Here is a 22,716-nt window from a genome sequence, read left to right on the forward strand (position 1 = left end):
CAGTCTTTTGTAATCTTGCTTACCTCATTGTAATGAGCACTCATATTCACTCAAAACATTTTAAAGACATGAACTCAGCCAGTGAGGTGGAGAAGACAAAGATCTGTTCCAGTAATTGTGGAAGTGCAAAAAACACATCATGTAAATGGAAAGAAGTAGGATAATAAATGGGCTATAATATGATCTCACTTATGCTGGCATAATTTCAGAGTAACCCTCAAGATGCTTTTCATATATACTGTTGTAAGAGAGTAGACGCCGCATGGTGTTTATATTGACTTCAGTAGACTTAATCCTAATACACATGCAAGTGTAAGTGACAGCTAATCAGGCAACACTAGACTCTAATGTAAAACAACCTCATTAAAAAATTATCCAGTTTTGTCCTAATTAAGGGCCCAGTACTGTACTCAGGGATGGGGGCTGTTGCACATATCACCCCTTCTCTTTCTCATGCACTTGCCTTCTCTTTGGTGTGTATTTATTCTGAGAGTGGGCTGCATTAGTGGAACATATTTGCTAAGACGGAGGCTAATTGCAAATTTGTTGTTATAGAGTGGGCCAAAGTCTGTGTTGGTGTAACTATTTGTCACACTGCCAGTGAAGTTACGCTAGCTGAAAATATGGGATAGTGTCAATTGCTTAATGGGCAAGCAGATGTGTTGAGGCAGCATTTTAGTACTAAAGGCAATACAGTCTAGATTCTGAAAGTTTTACTCAATTTTCTCAGCACTTTCTCAGACACAGATTTCCTTCCAATCAATGGAAGTTTGGCTTAAGTAAGGTCTGAGTCTGACTTCAGATTCCAGCACTATATAATCAATATATTGTACTGTGTGCTCAGGTGGAAACCATGGAGACTTACAAAGCATACTTGGAAACCAGTCTCATTTTAACCTCAGAACTGTAACTTGTGAGTGTGTACTTTAGGCATCTAAATAAAAGAGAATTTCAGGGGTGCTGAGCACCGACAGCTAACATTCACTTAAGTCTATAAAAGCATTCAGTTCCCAAGCAGCTGCATGGATCTTCCCATCTTCCTCCTCCCAAGCTCCTAACCCTCATGTTGCCCTATTCTTGTCTTAACCTAGACTGGAAGCTTTGTACTGCAAGGACTCCATCTTTCTTTGTGTTGTACAATTCCATGCACGTGTGGTGGTATATAGAAAGTAATAATGTTGTTACCATAATGAGCAAGGATGGATTGTGACTGAGACAAAAGATTGAAAGTCAGCCAATGTGGGTTCTATTTCTGGCTTTGTCACAGACTTCCTCTTTGTGCAACTCACTTCCCATATCTGTGCCATATATTCTCCTTATATAAAATAATGCTTTCCATTCTCACGGTGGTGTGAAGGTAGATTTGTTAGTTTGCCAGAGATGTTCAATTATTACAATGATATTCATCATTAAAAAGCCTATAAAATAATAAATAAATCCTTCTTGCCTTGATCGTGCAATGAGTCCCATGAAAATCAATGAGATTAGTTGTGTGACTTAAGGTGAACAGGATTTGGCCCTTTATATTTTAAAAGATTTTGGGAAGGTAAAGCTGAGTGGAAAAGAGCTCATTGTATTTGAAACAGGAAAATAAAAACCAAAGACCAAAAAGAAGTCTAACTGTTATTGATCACCTAAAGATCTGGTAAAAAAACACATACTTCAGCAGTCATGTATTTCTGCCCCATCCCCTACTGTACCCCAGGGGGAGAAAGTATAGCTGCAAACTCTATATTACTTAATATGCTACAAGAGTGGGGATCAGCTATAAATGGTATGTCTCATTTTCCATTTGCCCACCTAGTCTAGATCTCCTCCTTGTGGTGTTACCGTTGCTATAGAAACACTGATGTCTCCAGAAAGCCTTGTGATGTCACTCTACATTCTGACAGGAGGAGGTTAAGTGGATGACCACAGCTACTGTCTTGCAAGAACATCCTAGCAGCTTAGTTGATAAAAGTGTCCTTTGAAATCCTTTTGGGCCTTCCACTTCGATGGCGCAGAGGTAGGAAAGTCCAACTGGTTTTTTATTCCACAAGTTATTAAATGTGAGGATTAAACAGTAACCTAGAGAGAGCTTTCTTATGGGCCTACTCAGAGTGGAGTAAATCCAGATTACTCAGTCTGAGTAAGAGGGAAAGTATTAGGCCATGAGTTACTCCCTGCAGGTTCCTTCTTTTTTATATCATCACCCTGTGAATTGATACAGATGGCTCAATGTTTAAAAAACAATAAAATGTTCTAAAGCTATTTGCTGAGTCCTCCCATCCCCATCTTTCCAAGGCTCTCCTTGTCCCCAGTTTGACATCTGTGAGTGTGTGGCAGGATGGGGAGCAGATAATCTCTACCTTCAGGAATGCTCATTTCTCTGTTAATGAGCTCAGAGAAGTTGGGCTAGTGGCTAAGAGGATAGAGCAGAGGTCCCCAAACTGTGGGATGCACCCGTCGGGGGGGGCGGGCATGGAGGAACATCTTGGGGGAGCATGTTGGGGCCAAGCCAGCCCCCACGGGGGGCAGGGAGGGATCGCCACCCAGACCCTCCCCACCCTCAGCTCTGCTCCGGTCCAGCCACGTATCTGACTCCCGGCCCCACACCTGGCCCCAACCGCAGCCTCAGCGCAGCTCCGCTCCCAGACCCGTTGCCAGCCTTGGCCGCTGGCTGGGGGCGGGGAGGGGCGAGGCCAGGGCCCAGCTGCCAGCCCCTGCCACAGCCCACCTGCGGCTCCACTCCCACCCTCAGCTTTGGCCCCGACGCGGTCCCAGACCCATCCCCAGCTGTGGCCCCAGCCTCAGTTCCCTTACCCCCGTTCGCATCCCTCCCCCACATCCTACCCCGAGCCGCAGCCCTGCTCTAGGGAAAAGTTTGGGGAACTCTGGGATAGAGTATAATGTATCAGGGGTAGGAAGCAACCTTGTAACACACACACACATGCAACCAGAATAAAGTTATTGGAATGCTGTCCATTAACCTCTCTAACATGAGAGGTTACATTATTTCCCCAAATCAAAAACTTCTCGTGTCAGATTAAAAATGCCCATGGCACTAGATTGGAGAGTGCAAGGGGACAGTTTTCAGTTGTTGAGACCACAGCATATCGGGATGGCATTTAATGTCTCTCTTCTGTTGTTACTTGTCAGTCTGTTTTGCCTGAAGTTTGATTGATTGCTCTCGGTGACAGATAGTAAAAATTAGTTAAAGCTATTGCTGGGGAGGCAGTGTTGCTTAGTGGCTAGAGTGCTAGATTACCACTCAGGAGACTTGGCGTCTAGTCCCCCCTCTGGTACTAGCCTGTTAGGTAATCTTGAGCAATTCACTTCACCTCTCTGTCTCTGTTTCCCCATCTATAAATGAGATAATGAAACCTCTTTTATAATGCTCTTTGAGAACTACTGATGAAAATGCTATAGAAGAGCGAGGTATTACTTATTAATAGTCACTTATTATTTTTTCCCTAGGTAGCATATTTTGTGGACTGAAATCTCAACTCTACAATCTCCCCTGTTTTCATAGTTATTTATATCTGTTGACCATTGTTTACCTTTATATAATTTTTTTTATGTCTTTTTCCTAATTGTCCCTTTAATAGCAGAAATCTCTTCCTGCTTCATTTTTCTCTTGACACAGCGGTAATGTAAATTGTCACTTGATTTTGCCTCAGCTTTCCCCACAAAATTCTCTTTCCCATAATATATTTAGAAAAAATCTTTTAGAAGAGCAGATGTGTCCAGCTCACAGTCAGACCCATTCAACCTCCTTCCTTGGAGGTTTTTAAGGCCCGGCTTGACAAAGCCCTGGCTGGGATGATTTAGTTGGGAACTGGTCCTGCTTTGAGCAGGGGGTTGGACTAGATGACCTCCTGAGGTCCCTTCCAACCCTGATATTCTATGATTCTATGATTCTACTTTAGCACAAATGTAAAGACCTGCTTTTAGCTGGGCAAATACTAAACTGAGAACTGTTTTCAAGCTAAATTCAGTCTAGAATCTACTGTAATGAAATCTGGTGTTACACCTAGACACAGGGAGCCTGAGGCAGAAAGTCCAACAGGAGGAGGTTTGTTGGGAGCACAGATCAGCCCAGACTCCTTTCCATTGGGGTGGCAGGAGCCTAGTTGGAGCCCCACACAAAGCATGACTCAGCACATCCTCTGCCTCAGGACCTGACTATTTTTTAAAGCTGCCTCCCTTAAGTGGAAACCTCAAGGAAAGCAGGGGACAGTAATACTCTCTGCCCTTCCTGTGGTGCAAGGATCTAGGCTGGTGGAAGGAGGAGGTAGGTATAACTTACACTTTTCAGCACCACGCTCAGGAAATCTTTCCCAGCACCTAATTAAGACATTGCTGTAAATGATTAAACTCATCTCTTCTTGTCATCCATACTATGTGAATCTTAATACAAGCAGATTGTCCCTTACAGGCATGAAGGGGTGTAATTTGCTGCAACTGATGTGGAATTCACTTTCTGGATAGGCCAGGCATTAGTATTTAAGGGTTATGCTAGGGCCAAACTTCTAATTCATAGTCAGAGCCCATAGGATTGCTGCATCTCTTGGGTACCCTGTTCACACTTTGTAGCTGGACCTGCCCCAGGCTTTCCAGCAGAATGGGGGTTGCAGGCAGCTTGCATTGCTGTTTGCCTATTTCCTTTTCCCTCAGCCACGGCAGCCTTTCTGCCCATGGCCTAGGTTTCTCCAGTACAACTTAGTGAATCAAACCCATTCTCTTCTGCATTACAGGCACACAGTCATTTTGAAATGTAGTCATCTAAAAAAATTAGATGAGTTGTTTCAGCTACTACAAATATGCCTGAGTCTCCCTGACAATTTTTATGGTTTTGTAATCATATTTTCCTAAAATTTTAAATGTTTTCTCCCACCTGTTGCCACATGAATGATCCAAACAAATTGACTATAAGGGGGGAAATAGTGAAACAGATGATAAACGAAGTCCATCAAATGCACAAAGTAAATAAATGGAAATAATCAAGGTTCTTTCTCTAATCTTTCAGCTATATTAATCTCAAGTGGTACTTGTAGTAGTACTAGGCACATATCACTGCTCTACAGCCAAAATGCTTCTGAAATAAATGTAGTCAAACTTTACTAATTCTGGGTCACTGAGAACGAAAATGATGCTTAAAATTGTTGATTGGCTCTAGTTTTCAAGATATGCTATTGGGTCAGTATATACGACCCTTGACTTGGGAATGGCGGAGGATAAGTGAATTATAAAGGGAAGGGATCTCAATTTAAACCATAAATGACTAAAATACATCTTTGACTGGATCTATGAATAAATCTATGACTGGGTTTGGACAGTACTTGCTTTTTAGGCAAAACAATGAATGATGCAATCTGAAGCTGGTATTGCGTCATACATGATATGAATTGCATCATGTTATTCCTAGAAGTCATGGATGATGCAATCATAACGAAGCTTACATCACTCTGCTGAACAAATTGCCCTATATCAGCTCTAGAAATCATACAGTGTTGTGCTCTCTTATTTGTCAGTGTTTGATTTTGCAAAGGGACACATTTCTGTTTAGCCAAAGTGAGCAGAGATGCCTCGTACTTGTGTGAAGAGTGCAGATAACTTCTGGTATGTTTGTGGTGAAGTGACTTTTGCATCACAAAAGCGCAGTATAACCACTATGGTTAAGAAAGCCTATCACCTTTATTTTGGCTGCAAAATTGGAGATCAGGACAAGAGGTGGGCCCCACACATATGCTGCAACAAATCTTCGCCAGTGGTTGAACAAGAAAAGGAATTCTATGCCTTTTGCAGTGCCAATGATTTGGAGAGAGCCAACAGATCATACCAGCAATTGTTACTTCTGCATGGTACCTCCAGTTGGGAAAGGTGTGTCAAAGAAGAAAAAGTGGACTGTGCATTATCCAAACATTCCATCAGCTATACAGCCAGTACCCCACGGAGAAGGACTGCCAGTTCCTGATGCACCAGAATCATTCTCACTTGAGTCAGACGAGGAAGAGGAAGAGGATGAAACTTCTGGTCCTGAACCATCAATGTCACAGGACCCACATTTTCTCCCATCCTCCTCCTCTGAACCACACCTCATAACACAAGGTGAACTGAATGACCTTGTCAGGGATTTGGAACTACCCAAGAGTAAGGCAGAGCTGTTGGGCTCCAGACTACAGCAGTGGAATCTCCTGGCAAGTGATGTTAGGGTTTCCATGTTCCGTGACCGTCAAAAGGATCTTGTCCCATTCTTCTTCATGGAAGGTGATCTTGTAGCCTGCAACAACATCGATGGTGTGATGGCAGCCCTCAACATCGTTCACGATCCAAATGAGAGGAGACTGTTCATTGATTCATCGAAGACGAGTCTTAAAGCTGTTTTACTGCATAATGGCAATGTTTTGCCATCAATTCCAGTTGGTCATGCAGTCCATATGAAGGAAACCTAGGACAACATGAAACAACTTTTCAGGTGCATAAACTATGACCAACATCAGTGGCAGCTTTGTGGTGATTTGAAGGTTGTTGCTCTCTTGCTTGGTCTGCAGACTGGATACACAAAGTACTGCTGTTTTCTCTGTGAATGGGATAGTCGTGCAAGAGATTCCCACTACATCAAGAAAGATTGGCCACTCCGACAGTCATTGGAGCCTGGGAGGAAAAGTGTTCAGCATCCACCACTTGTTGAATCAAGGAAGATTTTGTTACCACACTTACACATCAAGCTGGGTCTGATGAAGAACTTTGTCAAGGCCATTGACAAAACACAAGCAGCTTTCAAGTACCTCAGTGGAAAATTTCCAAGGTTAAGTGAAGCTAAGATAAAGGAAGGTGTCTTTGTTGGTCCTCAGATTCGTGAACTTCTTTGAGATGATGCATTTGACCATGCACTGCGTGGCAAGGAAAAGACGGCATGGAAAGCCTTCCAGTTAGTGGCAATAAATTTTCTCGGAAACAACAAGGCAGACAACTACAGGTTGTTGGTGGAAAACCTCCTCAAGGCATACAAAAGCCTTGGTTGCAACATGTCACTAAAGATACATTTTTTGCACTCTCATCTAGATTTTTTTCCACCGAACTGCGGAGCAGTGAGCGACGAGCACGGCGAGCGATTTCACCAGGACATTGCAACAATGGAGAAACGCTATCAGGGCAAATGGAGCCCATCAATACTTGCAGACTATTGCTGGACAGTGACAAGAGATGCTCCATTTAATGAATACAAGAGACAAGCCAAGAAGCGCCGAGTAGACACTGAATAGGACTAAACTATGTACATAATAGTTTTTTGCCTTTTGTTTCATAATAAATTGTATTTATATAACTCTTTTGCTGATTTTTAAAGTGTTACATAAACAGGACAGGTGAAATAGTATCATGTAAAGCAACCATAAACACATGAAAAGACCTAGGTTTACAATTTATGATTAAAACTCTACTATCTACACAATATACATAAACATAAAATGTAAAAACTTAAATATCTTAGAAACAGTAGCCAATCAGTTGTTTTAATTGTCATATTTGAATTCAGCACATCAAAATACATAATAAATAGCACATTTTATCTCTGAAGCAGACAACGTCTCAAAAATTGTAGACCAGTGTATTCAGAGAGCAGTGTAATTTTTAAGTTGACAATTCATCATTCCCATAACCACATCTCTATGTACTCTGTGTCAAACCTGACCTAAATTCTGTAGCACTCTAATTCAGCAGACTGGAAATTCTGTGGCATCTTCAGATTCCTTGAATGTATTTGGTTTATTGAATGAAATATGATAGAATGGGATGTTCCAAGGGGATTTACACATATGCTTAATTTTACACACTGTGAGTACACCCATTGAAGTCAGCCGGACTACTCCCAGCATGTAAAGTTAAGCACGTGCTTAAGTCTTTGCAAGACAAGGGCCTAAGGGAGTTATAAGCCTAAATCCTTCCAAGCCATAATGAATAATATCAACAATACACTGCCTTTGTGTTAATTTGGTATTTAATTTATTTTGTTTCCTCATAATTTTTACTGTGATGCAGAATTTTGTATTGAAAGTGGAAACCACTAGGGGGCTTGTCTAAACAAATAGTGCATGACAAGCTGAAGTGTAAATCTACAGTGCACTAGCCTACCACACACTAACTGTCCATGTGGACCCTGCTACCACGTACTAAACGTTTTCTCAACAGGGCCGACTCCAGGCACCAGCGCAGCAAGCAGGTGCTTGGGACGGCCAACGGAGAGGGGTGGCACATCCGGCTCTTCGGTAGCGGGTCCCTCTGTCCCTCTCGGAGGGAAGGACCTGCCGCCAAATTGCCGCCGAAGAATGAAGCGGCGGCGGTAGAGCTGCCGCCGATCTTAGCTTCCCGCCCACCTTCCCCCCCCCCCCCGCTTGGGGCGGCAAAAACGCTGGAGCCGGCCCTGTTCCTCATGCACGTTGATCTCCCTCTGTTTCAAAGCAGAGTAGATCCTATCATACTTTTAGTGCGCAGCAGCGGGGTACACACAGACAGTGAGTGCACAGCACCCTAGGGCACTGTAGATTTACACCCCAGTTTGCTGCATGCTAACAGTTCGTCAGGACGAGCCCTTAAAAAAATTCAGGGGTAATTGGGAAGTTTTGGAAATTGGATAGGAGGCATTTGAAGCTTTTGGCAGCTGACAAGGTGTTGGAGGCAAGTTAACAAGCATACTAGTTGGACGTGAAAATGATCAGCAATGTAATAGTGAACAATGTTGATAGTGAACTTTGCATAATTAGATTTCCAAATTAACACATCTCTCAGAGCTGTGGTTTCAGGATGTGTGGAGACTCACACTGTAGAAGGACATGGCCACTGTACACGCTGTTCAAATCGGAAACTGTCTTCACAAGCATAAGGGCTAGAACTCTGGAGCATAAGGCTGCAGCAAGTCCACAGCTACAGAGTACATAGAACCTTGACCATACCCAATTAATTATTATTTACATCTGAACCATTACTGTATTATTCTGCAGTTTTCCCAGCTTTGCTACTTGTTGCTGCTTTTTTTTTTTTTTTTGACTGCAGCATAAACTGTATTTGAAAGGATAGATGTTTAATTTTCTTTTTCTTACCCCCATTCCTCAGATTTTATTTCTGGCATCCAATGGGCCTTTAAATAGCTGACACTACTGCTGTCTGTGGTTTTTAATGTTCTCAAGTATATGGTGATATTTCTAGTCACAAAGAGTTTTGCAGGCTGGATGGAAAACAGGAAGTTGATGCTGCCACTTTACAAAGATGTCTTAAAATCAGATATTTTTCTTCTCCCTTTATAGGTTCTGATTTTATATGGCTGCCTACGGGAGCAATTCTCAGAAATTGTGAGGACAAATCACAATTTTTCAGAGACTTTCCTCAGGTCTCAGAACGTGTCCTAGAAAACGGTGAGTTCATTCATTCTGTTTGAACCTTATTTTCATTAAAACTCAGCTCTGAAAATGTTGGGAGAAGTGTCTTGAAGACCAGGATTAGATTAGTTCTTTCTGCTCTTTGTGAGCATTTGTGTAATGTATTCAATTGTCTGGATTGTCAACATTTGCAGTCTTCCCTTACACAATCATGGTTCTGTTTTCTGGCAATTGTATCCTTTGTCAGGCTGGGGTTTTTAAAAAACCTAAGGGAGTTAGGTGCCCAACTCTCACTGACTTGCCTTTGAAAATCCCAATTATAGTATACAACTCTCAATGCTTATCAAAATCCATTGTGCCATACCCACATTCCCCTCTGCAAAATTGTGCTTAAAGGGACATTGTTATCTTGACATTTTGATTTCTATCTGAAAATATATTTTCTGAAATGTCAAGTAACACCTAAAGTTTCTATAGCTAAAAGAATTTAGTGTGGGCAAAGAATTGTCTTTGTTTTTTCTTCAGTTTATTGCTAGCATTATCTTCTACTGCATGGTAGGGCATAGGTGCTGGAACTAGAGGTGCGGTGGGTGCTGCAGCACCCCCTAGCTTGAAGTGGTTTCCATTATATACAGGGTTTACAGTTAGGTTTAATTGCTCTCAGCACCCCCACTATACAAATTATTCCAGCACCTCTGCGGTAGGGTACTGCTCTGAGATTATCTCTGGAGTGGTGAAGGGTCATGTGGTATCAAGAGACTGCATTTTGGATATCTCTACTGTAGATCATCACTGATTGTCCCCAGCATTGTCCACATTCCTTCACCTTTTATATCCGTGCCTCTGATTTTGGTTTTCTTTCTACTTCATCACAGATGACTGACAACATTGACTGGTTACAGAGCCAAAGTGGACTCTGTAAAGTGGATCGCTATACTCCAGGAGGCGAAGAAGAACAGAACTGGACAGTAAGAAATGTGTTGGTTTTTTAAAATTATTTTATAAATCTATTTTAATAAAAAGAACACTCTGGAAAAATAACCAAAAAATATACCATACAGAGTATGAAAAGTGATTTGTCTCTGTGTGGATATATTAAAGAAAGGCAAGTGTTTTTCACAATGAATTTGTTAGTAAACAGGGCACTCTACATTGCAATTAGATTTTCAGTCATGTAATCAAAAATGCGAGATGTTTGCACTGTTATATTACAAGTATGGATTCATTTGAATGGTTTTATTCTATATGTTTCATACCTTGGAAGTAGCAAGGTCTTTGTCTCTCATATATGGTAGTTACTGGTCCCTTACAGTAAGGGATTTACTCTCCAAATGAGAGAAATCAGTGTTCAGCTCCATATATTGTAAATAATGTAAAGTTACCATTCGGGAAAATGGGATCTAGAATTTTTTCATTTGCTATAGACATTACCTTATCTTCCAAAGTAAAATATTGCATGTTTTTTCTTAAGCCAATTAAGGTTTCACTAACAGAGCAGGTAAAGGTGGTGGGGATGATTTTCCTGTCCTGTGAAAATTTTTGAGACCTTGAAAATGTTCCTGTTCCACACTGGGACAAAACCCGAGACTTTTTGAAGTTTTTCATGAAAAAAACAGACCACAAGAGTGGGACCTCAGAGTAGTCTAGTTGTTAAGGCATGCATCTGGGATGTGGGAGAGACAAGTAAAAATCCCTCCTCTGTGATAGGTTTCAGAGTAGCAGCCGTGTTAGTCTGTATCCGCAAAAAGAACAGGAGTACTTGTGGCACCTTAGAGACTAACAAATTTATTAGAGCATAAGCTTTCGTGGGCTACAACCCACTTCTTCGGATGTTTCTGTATCTCTATATCTTACTGTGGTTTCAACCAGAAAGTCCACCCTGGACCTGCAAAACTTTTCCCAGTGCAAGTTTTGTCAAAACTGGTACATTCCTATGAAAAGTTTCAGTTTTGACAAATCTGCATTTTCCAGTGAAAACCAAATTATCCAAAAATTCACAACCAATTCTATTTAGCAACATTGTATAATGTAGTCTTCGGCACAAGCCAGGAATATCTAGGTTGATGCTAGGAGCCAAATTCAGAGAGCTGTTATGCATCTCACAATACTGTGCCTTAAGTGTTGGCTTTATGGCTGATGTTGGTTTAATCTCAATGAAAAGTCGGTTGCTGAATGTTCATAATTAATCATCTTGATGATAAATTTGGTTATGGATCATGTACTAGAAGAAAACATAGGGTACGATGACACTGTCTCGCTCTGGGTGAATAGTGAGAAAATTTATTCACAAATGTTGTGCTGAGATCAAACGAGAATTTACTTTTAACTTTGTTCACCTCCCTTTTTATTAGCTTTTTGCAAACATTCAGGCAAGCAAAGTTTGTTCATACAGAAGTTCCCCAAAAGCAGTATTTCTAACCAGAACCATAGATTTGTTTAATAACTTATTTGACAAATGTATTAGTTGTGATTTGTTTATCCAGCTCTTGTACCCAAAATGTCGTGACATCACCAGCACTGTTATTAGAAATACCAACAATGTGTTTTAGCTTGCTAATGTATGGTAAAGATTATGGATAAGATAAGAGGTATGTACCATCTTCAAATTATGTGAATTTGATTATGGTAGTTGTTCTTAAAATAAAGATACTGAGAGAGTTGTTGATAGGTGCAGTGTATAAAGTGAAAGAATACATAGAAATATTATTTAGGGCTAAATTGTGCTCTTTTACACTGAAACACATCCAAAGTAACTCCACCAGAGTCAATGGGCCAGATTCTGCTTTCAACTATATCTGTGTGAGTCCAGACTAAATCCACTGAATTTATCAGTTACTCTGGATTTACACCAGTATGACTTAGGAGCTGCATTTCCTGGGTGTGGAATCTCTTACAAAATAAAGTATACTTCAGTTTGGGTAAGGTTGGCAGAATTGGGTCCACACAAAGCCAGTGGCAACATTCAGAAACAGAACTCAAGAATCCTGACTGAAGCTGTGAGATTCTTGTTGGTTTTAGTTTGCCTGGGTTCAAACCAATTTTCTGTGAATTCAGATTAATGTAGTTGTGCACACTGAGTTTTGATGAAAGTTTTGGGTTTATCTGACTCCCAGATAATGATGGCAGTAAAGAGCAGTGTAAAACTGGCAAAAGTTTGTAAAGTTCTCTGTAATGCCAATAGGTTTCAGTTTGTGATATTGCTATCTGTTCACCACTCTGTGTCTCTCTCTAGTAGTGTGGGCCTCTTGGTCCTGGTGTAGCTGAGGTTGTATCCTGGACTGACACTCTGGAGTTCTTTTGTGTAGGTGATATTGTGGGGCTGAAGTCTGCTGTTGTCCAGGCTTGAGGAGTTTATTGGATCTAAGCATTACATCCCTTCTCCCACCCAATCATGCAGTCAGATAAAATACATTATGCATCCCAAAGAGATGTCCTTTTGCTATAATACAAGGATGAGATGAGAGTTAGTCATATATCTTCTAGCATCTGTACACTACACATAGACATAATGAGTCACATCAGTGATGACAAAAATGTAGAATGCACGCACAATGGAACAGCTGCAGCGTTGAGGCAGATACATTAATTAAACCACCATTTCCCCCATCAGGTTCTCATAATTACTAGATTTAAGCATGTTAAAATTACTGGACAACATTATTAATTATCAACTATTTTATTATTATTTATTAATTATTATTATTATTATTTTAAAGTGAACAGCAACAAGAGTACAGCTGCTATATATTTCTTTCATTCTCGATGGGGGGAAACTATCAGATCCACATCAAGCTCCTCCCTTTGAAGCTGAGGGGATATCCAGATGGTCTAATGGGATAGTTACCTGGCTATTCATTATGGCTGTGATTGTTCTATTCCTCTTCATCAAAGTGCTTTAAGAGGGAAAAAGTAGTTAAACAGTCCCTGTGCTGCGGACAGCTACTAGATAAATGGCACCAACACTGGTGGAGCTGTGATGAGAACACTAGCCCTTCAGCTTCACAAATACCGGCCTCTAACTGGCAATAGTAGATCCTTTTCATGAGAGTGAGCGAGCTAAAAGAAGATGACATCAGATATACACACAAAGCAAGTACATTTCAGAGGGACAGGGGAAATAAGATTAAATTTGCTAAATGTCATTCCTTTGTTGCTGTTCTCAGACAACAAGTAAACTCATCCTCAGTGCTGGAAGGGTAAAGCAAAGAGCAGTCTCTGATCTTTAAAAGACAATGTATTTCTTGGAGAATCAAGTGAATGATACATGACATTTGGATCTTTGGTTTGTTCATTCACGAGAGATTAAACTCAGATGTATCTTTTTTTTTTTTTTTTTGCTTCTCTCTCCACAGTTGTTAAAACATCCAGTTTTTACATCAATTCATTAGTCTTTGTAATTTACATTTTTCTCTATTATGTAACCCATACAGAAGAAAGAGGCCAGACTACATCCTAGTGTAGGACCTGATCCAACTTCCACTGAAGTCAGTGAGAGTCTTACTATTCCCATCAATGGGTGCATCTACACAAGAAGAGTTAGTGTCCATGTTGCAGTTGCACCAGTGCTAAGCCACCAGTATAGAACAGAGTTTCATGCCAGTATGTCATCATGTCTGCTCTAGCACTTACGTTGGTTCTACCACGGGTTGAGCTGCAACACTGCTGGCAGTTGCTACAATTTAAGTATTGATTTTTCTGGTGTAGGCAAGGCTGATGAGAGTTGCATTAGGTTTTTATAGACTGCCTTGGATTGAGCAAGGTCTTTGTACCAAGGGAGTATGAATATTGGGGAAATAAACCATTGTAAATTTGTGATTTGTTTCAATCCTTAGACCGATTCAGCAAAATTTTTCAAACAAGCTGCATCCGATCCCCTCAAAGTCTTGAGCTGGCTCCGAAAAGATCTCGAAAGATGTGCACTTGGAATCCAGGATGTGCTGAAGTCTACCGGTAAACAAAAGACTTGTGAGAACTCAAGGGAACCATCAATAGGTGGGCAGAGCATCCAAATGCGCAATGCACCCTCACCAGGTGGTTTCAGTGTCTATGATGAGCAGTTTAGCATGGACGTTAGATCCAACAGTGGGTCACCCGATTTTCATATGGAGATGAAAGCCACCTCAAGTCAAAAGGACCCAAAGGACATAGAAAGTCAGCTAACTTCTGCAGATACCAAGCAAGGTGTGGATGAAGTCTCTTTTTATGTTAACAGACTCTCTAACCTTGTCATTGCAATGGCACGTAAAGAGATTAATGACAAGACAGATGGCACTGATAAGTGTATACACAAGTCACTTTTTGCCTCTCTTGGGGAACCAGGTCACAAGTCTATTGGAGTGAGCACAGATGAAGGCAAAAATAATCCATCAGCGAATACAACTCATATTAATATGAAGGAAACCAAATATGAAGATAATCCATCTTCCAAGAAGAAAACATTTTTTTATAAAGAAGTAGACGAACAATCTTCAACTAGAAATGAGCAGAGTCATGAAAGAAGGTCAGCACACAGTGAGAACAGAACATGCCATCATAAAAAACGCTTTGGCCCAGATGAATTTACGAATACTTTAAGCAAAGGGATTCTGGTTTATGCCAATAACGTGGTTTCAGATATGATGGTCTCAGTTATGAAGACCATGAAAGTTGAAGTGAATGACTCAAGCATAGCTTGTGTGGTGCTGAAAAAGGTGATACTAAAGCACTCCAAGGAGGTAGTTTCAGACTTAATAGATTCCTGTATGAAAAATTTACACAATGTCACAGGGACACTCATGACTGACTCAGATTTTGTTTCTGCAGTGAAGCGGAGCCTATTCAGTCAAGGAAGTCATAAGGCTGCAGAAATAGTACAAGCAATGCTAAATCGTTTACATACTACCTTAATAGTGCAAAAACCAGCAGGAGATAAGTCCCAGTCTCAAAGCCTTGCGTATGCATCTGTGAAGACGGGTTCACGAGCAGCAGATGCAAAGGCTCAGAACTTGAGGTTTTCAGCAACAAAAACTGAAACAGTTACCAAAGAGAAAGAAAAAGAAATGACCTGTGCAGAAACAGTAGGTAACCACATAATTAAGCATGGGCTTACTCTATGGCATCAAAACCAACAAAAATGCAACAGATGCTCGAAGTCTCAGCCTTCAGCAAGGGAAGCTGAACCTAAACCTCCAGAAAATCCACACTGGAGTTCAGAAATTCAGAACATGGCCAAAATGTCCGGAGATGCATGGGCAAAAGATCTGATTGTGACTGCACTATTGTTGATACAGTATCATCTAATCCAACAGGAGAACGCAGGCAAGGGCACAGCTGAAGGGGGCAAAACTAACAAAGCAGGTACCACTGCATTTGGATTCCTCTCGCATGAAGCCCATGAAAAAGGTGGTTGCAGTAGTTTCAGGCCATCTTCAGCAAAAGATCAGGATCCATCAAAACAAAGTGATGAATCAGGTTCCCAGAAGTCAGAACTTCAAAAGCAGAACCCTGAAAATGACATGTCCAGTGTCATATTAATGCTCATCCGAAAATTAATAAATGAGACTGGTTGCAAAATAGAAGGCCAGCAAGGAAATTCCATTATGGATGAAACAAACAGGAATCTTGGCAAAACCTCTGAGGTACATGCCCTTTCAGAAGTTGAACAGTCCTGTGAAGAGGCTATATCTGGACTGACAAAAATGATTACTGATCAGTTTGACATAAGTGGAAAAGAGGAGGGCAGTGGGCAATTTATTGACAGTTTGGTGGATACAGTGACAAAGTTGTGTCTTATGATAGCCAAATACAGCAACCCAGAGTCTGCTCTAGCAGAGATAGGGGACAGGGAAGATGGCACAGGATCTATGGATTCCAAGTGTACAGGAACTGCTGAGGCTGGACTTGGATCAGGTGAAGACAGTGCATCCGGTCGCAAAGTGGTAGTGGTGAATCAGAATCCTTCCGAGAGCTTACATAACAAACAGCTCCAAGCACTCCTCCAGTGGGTAGCAGCCTCTCAGACAAATGTGCCTGTATTGTATTTCTTGGATGAGGATGATGAGTTTCTGAATAAGGTAAGCAATGAAGTAATTGGGTAATGGGCAGGGACTTTAGGCCATGGTGGGATTTAGGTTCTTTCTTCAATGTTTTACTATCTCGTGGTATAAAGCTTTTGTTCTAAGGAAAACTGAATTTCTGGCCTTTTCTCTTACTAAAATAGTACTCAAAGTGTTAATGATGGTGCTATTGCCTTTATAAAATAACACCATCATAAACATTAGAGGTGGAAAAAGCTATTATGCCATCTACTCCATCCCCCTGCCAGTGAAGAATTGTTCTGTATGGTGCACTCTCCACTACTTTCAGTCTAGTTTTACATGACCCAAGTGATTTTACTTCCACCACTTCTCTTAGTTCCACAGATTAATACAATTAAGAACTTTTTCATGATATTCCATTTTATGATACATTTTATGAAACTAACCTCCTTTGTAAAGCACCTTGAGATCCACTGATGAAAAGCGCTATATAAGAGTAGATAATTAATTATTATTATTTATTATAAAGGGACACTTGTCAATTTAAAAGTTACATATTGTGGACAATCAAATTTCTTTCCCTAAATTACTAACCTTAGATTATTAATAGTGAAAAAGTTTAAAATCCAAATTACTTTTCACTTTATGTGCTTAGTTTACCTTTTATATTTCTTTCACTTAGAAAGGCCATTTGTCACTGGACAGTCCTGTTTTTCTAAAGTAGTGTCCCCTGTCCGATAGTGATTTAGACATGGATTGGTTTTGTCTGGTATTTTCATGTGAAGTCAGTGGACACACAGACGTTGCCAAATTTCAGAGCACGTCACCCTGCCCCCAGTGACGTGACCTTGTACGTACCATGTGTGCAAGGTCATGCCAGCGGGGACGGGATGATGGGCTTTGAAAAATGGCATCCTTTGTGCAGCGTGACCTTGTTCACACTGTGTATGCAAGGTCACGCTGGCGGTGGTAGGTCCATGCTGTTCCCAGAAGTACTGGAATGTCCAATATTCTGGGGATGCGGCAGTGGCCACCCTACTCTCATCTTGGACAATGAAAGTCAGTTTTAGTGTTATTTATAGTAGATTTCACTTTCAGGTTGCTGCAATTTGCTCTATATACATAGGAAGTTTAAGAACAAAGAAATGGAAACATTTGTATTGGTCTTAGGTTTTATAGGCCTGTCTTTACAAAATCTAAATTATGGGTCAATTTTGAGTTGAGAGTGCCACTTTAATGTCATAGCTCTACTAAGTTTTACCTCTTTGTATTATCTTAAATAATTCTTCTCGCTCCTTGGTATTTGCACTCTTCAAACATTTGAGGACTTTAATCAAGTCCCCTCAGAACTGTTACTTAGCCAGGGTATAAGTAAATAGTTTTTTTTCAGTTTGTCCTCAAATCAATCTCTCCATTCCCCTAGTCATTTGTTATTTCCTTGTATATTTCCTCCAATTTGTTAGTATTACAGACGCATTGGTAGCTAGTTAAAACTTTATTTAGATTTATATATTCTCATTTAAAGCAAGAAAAAATATCCTCCATTTCACACTTTAATAATTGAATTTAGTTTCCAAATTTTACACGCCAATTCTTACTAGGATAATTGAATTTTCTATATATTTTAAGAAATGTTCTGACTTTGTCAGAAGAAGCATTTCTTTCAGTTTTGCCCGGACAGTCTCACCTTTTTTGTCTCCCTCTAGCTAAAAACACACTATCCCCAAAAACACAAGACTTCAAACACATCCAATAGTATCTCTGACGTACCACTGTTCAGATTTTAAATTACAATTTTAAAATTATTCCCCTTATTTGGCTTAATCAATTTGATCTACTCCAAGGAAAGTTGCTGGAAATGTCAATTTCTGCCAGCTGCTTAAGTTCTTCAGTGCTGGCAGCCTGCCACCCTGACTCAGTCGCTATATTGAGGCCAAAAGGCACTCTAGCCCTGTTGGGGAAAGTGGCAGGCCAAATTAGCAAAAAGGTCACATCTCCAGAGTTCCTTTTATAACAAACCAATATTCTCCCTCATAGGGCTTTTTTTCCCCCAGTCTTTCTTCAGGTAGCAAAGACGTCTCCACGGACAATCTTGTGGCAAAGTTCAGTGTGAACTAACTTTTCCTCCTTGTGGTTATATTTCCAAAATAAAACCCAAACAGACATTTCTTCCCTCTGCCTGGGAGAGATTCTCAGCCCTTCTTGCTCCCTTCAGATCTTGGGGCAAGGCTGGGTTTATGTAGTATCAAGTATCTTGATCTGAGAGTAAACAAAGAAAAATCTGTATTGGTCTCAATTTAAATTCTAGCCTTCAGAGAGGCTACCCTAGATTCTACCGAGGCTCCAGCTTGCCTATCTCCAGGACAGTTCATAGCGCTCATCCAGGCAGTCAGTCTAACCAAATGTAGGTTAGAAGATTTAGTGTTAAATCTGATGGAATCCAGCACCTTAGTCACCTCCTAGGCAAGGTTGTGGATGAACAAACCAAGCATTTTGAACATGATAATGTTTCCCCACTTAGCAGGTGAAAGACATTCTACTTTAGTGGACACTGCCAGAGAATATCTGAGGAGCAGACTGACAGAAGACAATGATAGGCACGGATGCCTCAAACCTGGGTTTGGGAGCACATTCAAAATGTTTGTTCATAGCTTTGAAGAGCTTGGAAGGCAAAACTCCCCATAAACTTGCTAGAGTTCAGAGCCATCAGGACAGCTCTCAAATCCTGTCTCCTACAGATCAAAGGATTGCCAGTGCAGATTCTCTCATACATTCTGTTTATGATGTAGTACCTGGACAAACAAAGGGGAGATTTGTTCTCTCTATTGAGACAGGGGGCAACCCTTGGGAACAGTTAATCCAGAATGAAATTTCTTCATCTGCTCTGCAACTGGCAAATATAAGATCCCCCCACAATAGCCAAGTATGTTGATCATCACAAGTGATCACATAAACCGTCAGTGGCTTGTCTGATATTTGCTAGGTGATGTCATCTGGACATGAGCAGGCCTAAGTTATTTAGAATGTTGAATATATATTTAACCTTTGGAGAAAATTCTGCAGATTTTTATCTTGACCGAAAAGTTGGCTAAATTGCTAAGACATCATGCCTCCAGATGAATCTAGTCATGCTGTAGACTACCTAATATCCCTGTGCTGGAACATCTCAAAGCTTTATCAGGTAGGGGATAGCGGCTTCAATTTCATGTATAACAATATTCCCTTGTCTGAAATTAATAGGACTGCTACATGGAGTTTGGTTCACACCATTGTGAATCACTATTCTCTCAACGCCACATCAAGAGCAGATGCTGGTTTTGGAAGATCGGTGCTTCATTTAATATTCAGCTAATAGTGTTCCACAGTCCACCTCCTCTGGGAGGTCACTGCCTCCTAATTTCTTACAGTGGGGCTTTGTGGAAGCAGTGTCATGAAGGAGAAAAGTCAGTTATTTACCAATAGTAACTTTTGTTCTCTGAATGTATTGGCTCCATATAGCCACACTGTCCTCCCTTCCCCACTCTTAATATGTCTTGTTACAGAACCCACCTACAAATAGGGCTTCTGGATGTAGACAAGAACTGAAGGATGGTTAGAAAGGATAGGATATGTATGACCTTGTTCTGTGGACAGTTGGAAGTGGGGGAATTGTGCACCCTCCCTAACTGCCAGCTACTGCTCAAATATAGTTCCACAGTTGCATGTCTAGGCATTTGACTCCTGCATTATGGCTCTGTGGAGGCCATATAGTAAGAGAAGAGGAGCTACTGTGGGTAGTGACCCCTTTTTTCAAGGGGTGTAAATACACGTAAGTAGATGAAATTAAGAAAAAGAAAATACAGCATTCGCTGACAGATAAGTCTGATTAAATTGTGGAATAGTCTCCCAATGGTAGTGTTGGAAGCTTATTGCAAGGGACATTTAAAACTAGACAGAAGAAAGTCTGGATAATTGATTACTGGGAGCAAGCTGGCACTGAGGTCAACAGTGCTAAGTCTTTCAGCTTGTATTTCTATAATCAGAGTAAAAAAGCTAGGATTGGAATGTTTTTGAATTTTTTTTATTTTGTGGAAGAGAGAGTACATAGCCACAAAGCTGACGCAGATCTGAATCTTTCCAAGTCTTGAAATCTTAGGGCCTGATCCAAAAACAATTGAGATCAATGAGAGGATTTCAATGGACATCAGTGGACACTAAACCACGCCCATGCTCACTGTGAACTGGCTAAAGATATAGAAGAAATTCTGAGTGAATGCATATGCATATGAACACAGAAGTCCTAACATTTACTTCCCAAATTCTGCTCCATTCTGCCTCATGCTCTTCAAACAGTGGGTATTCTTAAATGCTATATGTGCTCTGATACTTCAGCATGGTGGAATAATAGCCTTCCACCTTGACTATGATTTTCCAGTCATGTTTCATTTTAGTAAGAAACCATCTATGTATCAACCTTGCTTTCTGGCATTTGATTTTCTCCTCACTCCCTTCAATGTTTTAATTTAAAAAATGATTAAAAGAAAACATTTTTCTCTGAACGTGCCTACAGTTTTTTTTTGCCCCAGTGGTATTTAACTGTAGTCTGCTGTAGAATTACACATTTATAAATTTAAAAAAATTGCTTCCATGCCAGATGGTAATTGTTCGGCTATCCAATGTCCACAGCAGGTTCTGACCAAACCTGGTATTTCAGGGTATTTTGGATATGTTGTTTAGCATCAATACTATCCTAAATGGTATGGAAGAAAAGCCCTAAATGTCTAAAAAGAAGACACTTTTCAAAGTGAAATATATGGCACATTTTCAATTGCCTTTGTTTTTCTGAATACTAAAATCAATCAGAACCAGGATGACTTAAATGCAGCCAGGTACTCAGAACCCGTTGCCAGAAGTGTTTTCGTTTTCTTCTTCTGTGGCCCAACAATGCCTGTTCTCCTTGGCTGCCAGTACACAACTTGATTTTCTTTTTAATAAATAACAGACACACAAAGTGGTGCCGAATTCTTTTCCTACAGAGATAGAAGCCAAGAAACAATGTATGCCTTTCTTGAACCATAATGCTATTAAGTTATCACTTGGCGCTACAGGCCACACATTTATATTTTGGGCCAAACCTTGCTCACCTTATACATTTAGTCTCATTCCAGACAATGGGACTACTCAAATTAGTTAGGAAAGTAGGGGGGGTTGCAACAAAGTAGCCACTGATGAAGATTTTTCTGATATTCAGCCTAATTTTTCCCTTTGTACGCCTTAACCCATTTCTTCTAGTTATTATGCCTTTGTATTTAACACTACGTAAGTCTCTCTCTTTTGGATTTTGTAGAGGATTATCTTGACCCTATTTACAAATGACCTAGCCAGACTAGCTATTTGGCTCTTTTAATCATTCCTCACAGGTCAGCGTCCCGCAGCACCACTGGGCTTGTACACCTAAGAGAGTAGAATGGAAGTAGGTGAATGAGAAGTACACCAACACCCTCGCCCTTCATTTCTTCCTTTTAAAATATCCCATTTATGGTGTATCATACTTGTGTTTTGCTTCTGTTTATTTCACAGCTTCAACAACTGTCATCAATAGCAGTGGAGAAGGGGTACAGCGTGGGGGAAGTCATACAGGCAGTGCTGAAGTATGAGAAAGAAAAACAACTGGGCGAGGCCCTGGGAAATGTTGTTCGGTTGCCAGTGCTGGACTGGCTGCTTAATAACCTGTGAGCAGAGGCATCTCCTCTCTCTTCCTCACCAGCAGTGTTTCGATTCCAGCCAAGCACCGATTACAACTCCAACATATCAGATTCAACTATCCACCACTGATTTGTAGAATACGATATTATCAGTTATACTGACTCCTGCTGGACAAGCATATAAATAAAACAAAACAAAATAGCGAATGAAGTCTGGTTGAAAAAGTTAATTGTATTACGTCCCTTTTAGTTGTCTCCGTCAATTGAATTTTACACCTTATGGCCTTCGAGTCTCTCTCTTCCCATGCGTCTTTTTCAAGCAAATGGGGGGAGGAGGATTTAAGCTCTTTAACAAGACTTTTCACTGTATTTGGGGCCAAGTTTGAACAATGCTGAATAGTTCATAGGCTTGATTCACCCATGCCAGCCCGATTACAGTTTGCATCCTTCTGTGTCCCCAGGGACAACTGCTCTTGAGTGGGGGTGATTCATCAGGGAAGGGCAACTTTAAATTCCTTGGTCATCCTTCTCTCTGCCCAGAAGTTGCAATGAATAAATACCTCTCCCATGCACCTTGGCCACTTCTAGTCCCCCAGCCAGTGCCGCACACTTTTGGGGTTGTGGCTGTCAGCTCAGGGTCACTCAACAAAGTAGGGATTT

At 40.8% G+C, this 22,716-nt stretch overlaps 1 protein-coding gene across 1 annotated transcript; it reads left to right on the forward strand.

Moving 5' to 3' along the window:
* Nucleotides 1–10,228: 10,228 nt before the first annotated feature.
* On the forward strand, nt 10,229–22,087 carry AKAP3 (A-kinase anchoring protein 3). The gene is made up of 3 exons (XM_024197413.2): nt 10,229–10,324; nt 14,189–16,408; nt 21,932–22,087. Exons 1-3 carry the CDS (start codon nt 10,232–10,234, stop codon nt 22,085–22,087), a joined length of 2,469 nt encoding a protein of 822 aa, XP_024053181.2. The 5' UTR covers nt 10,229–10,231.
* Nucleotides 22,088–22,716: the final 629 nt, after the last annotated feature.

The sequence above is a fragment of the Terrapene carolina genome, unplaced genomic scaffold, assembly GCF_002925995.2.
Source record: "Terrapene carolina triunguis isolate 2854851 unplaced genomic scaffold, T_m_triunguis-2.0 Scaffold112, whole genome shotgun sequence".
NCBI classification, from domain to species: domain Eukaryota; kingdom Metazoa; phylum Chordata; order Testudines; family Emydidae; genus Terrapene; species Terrapene triunguis.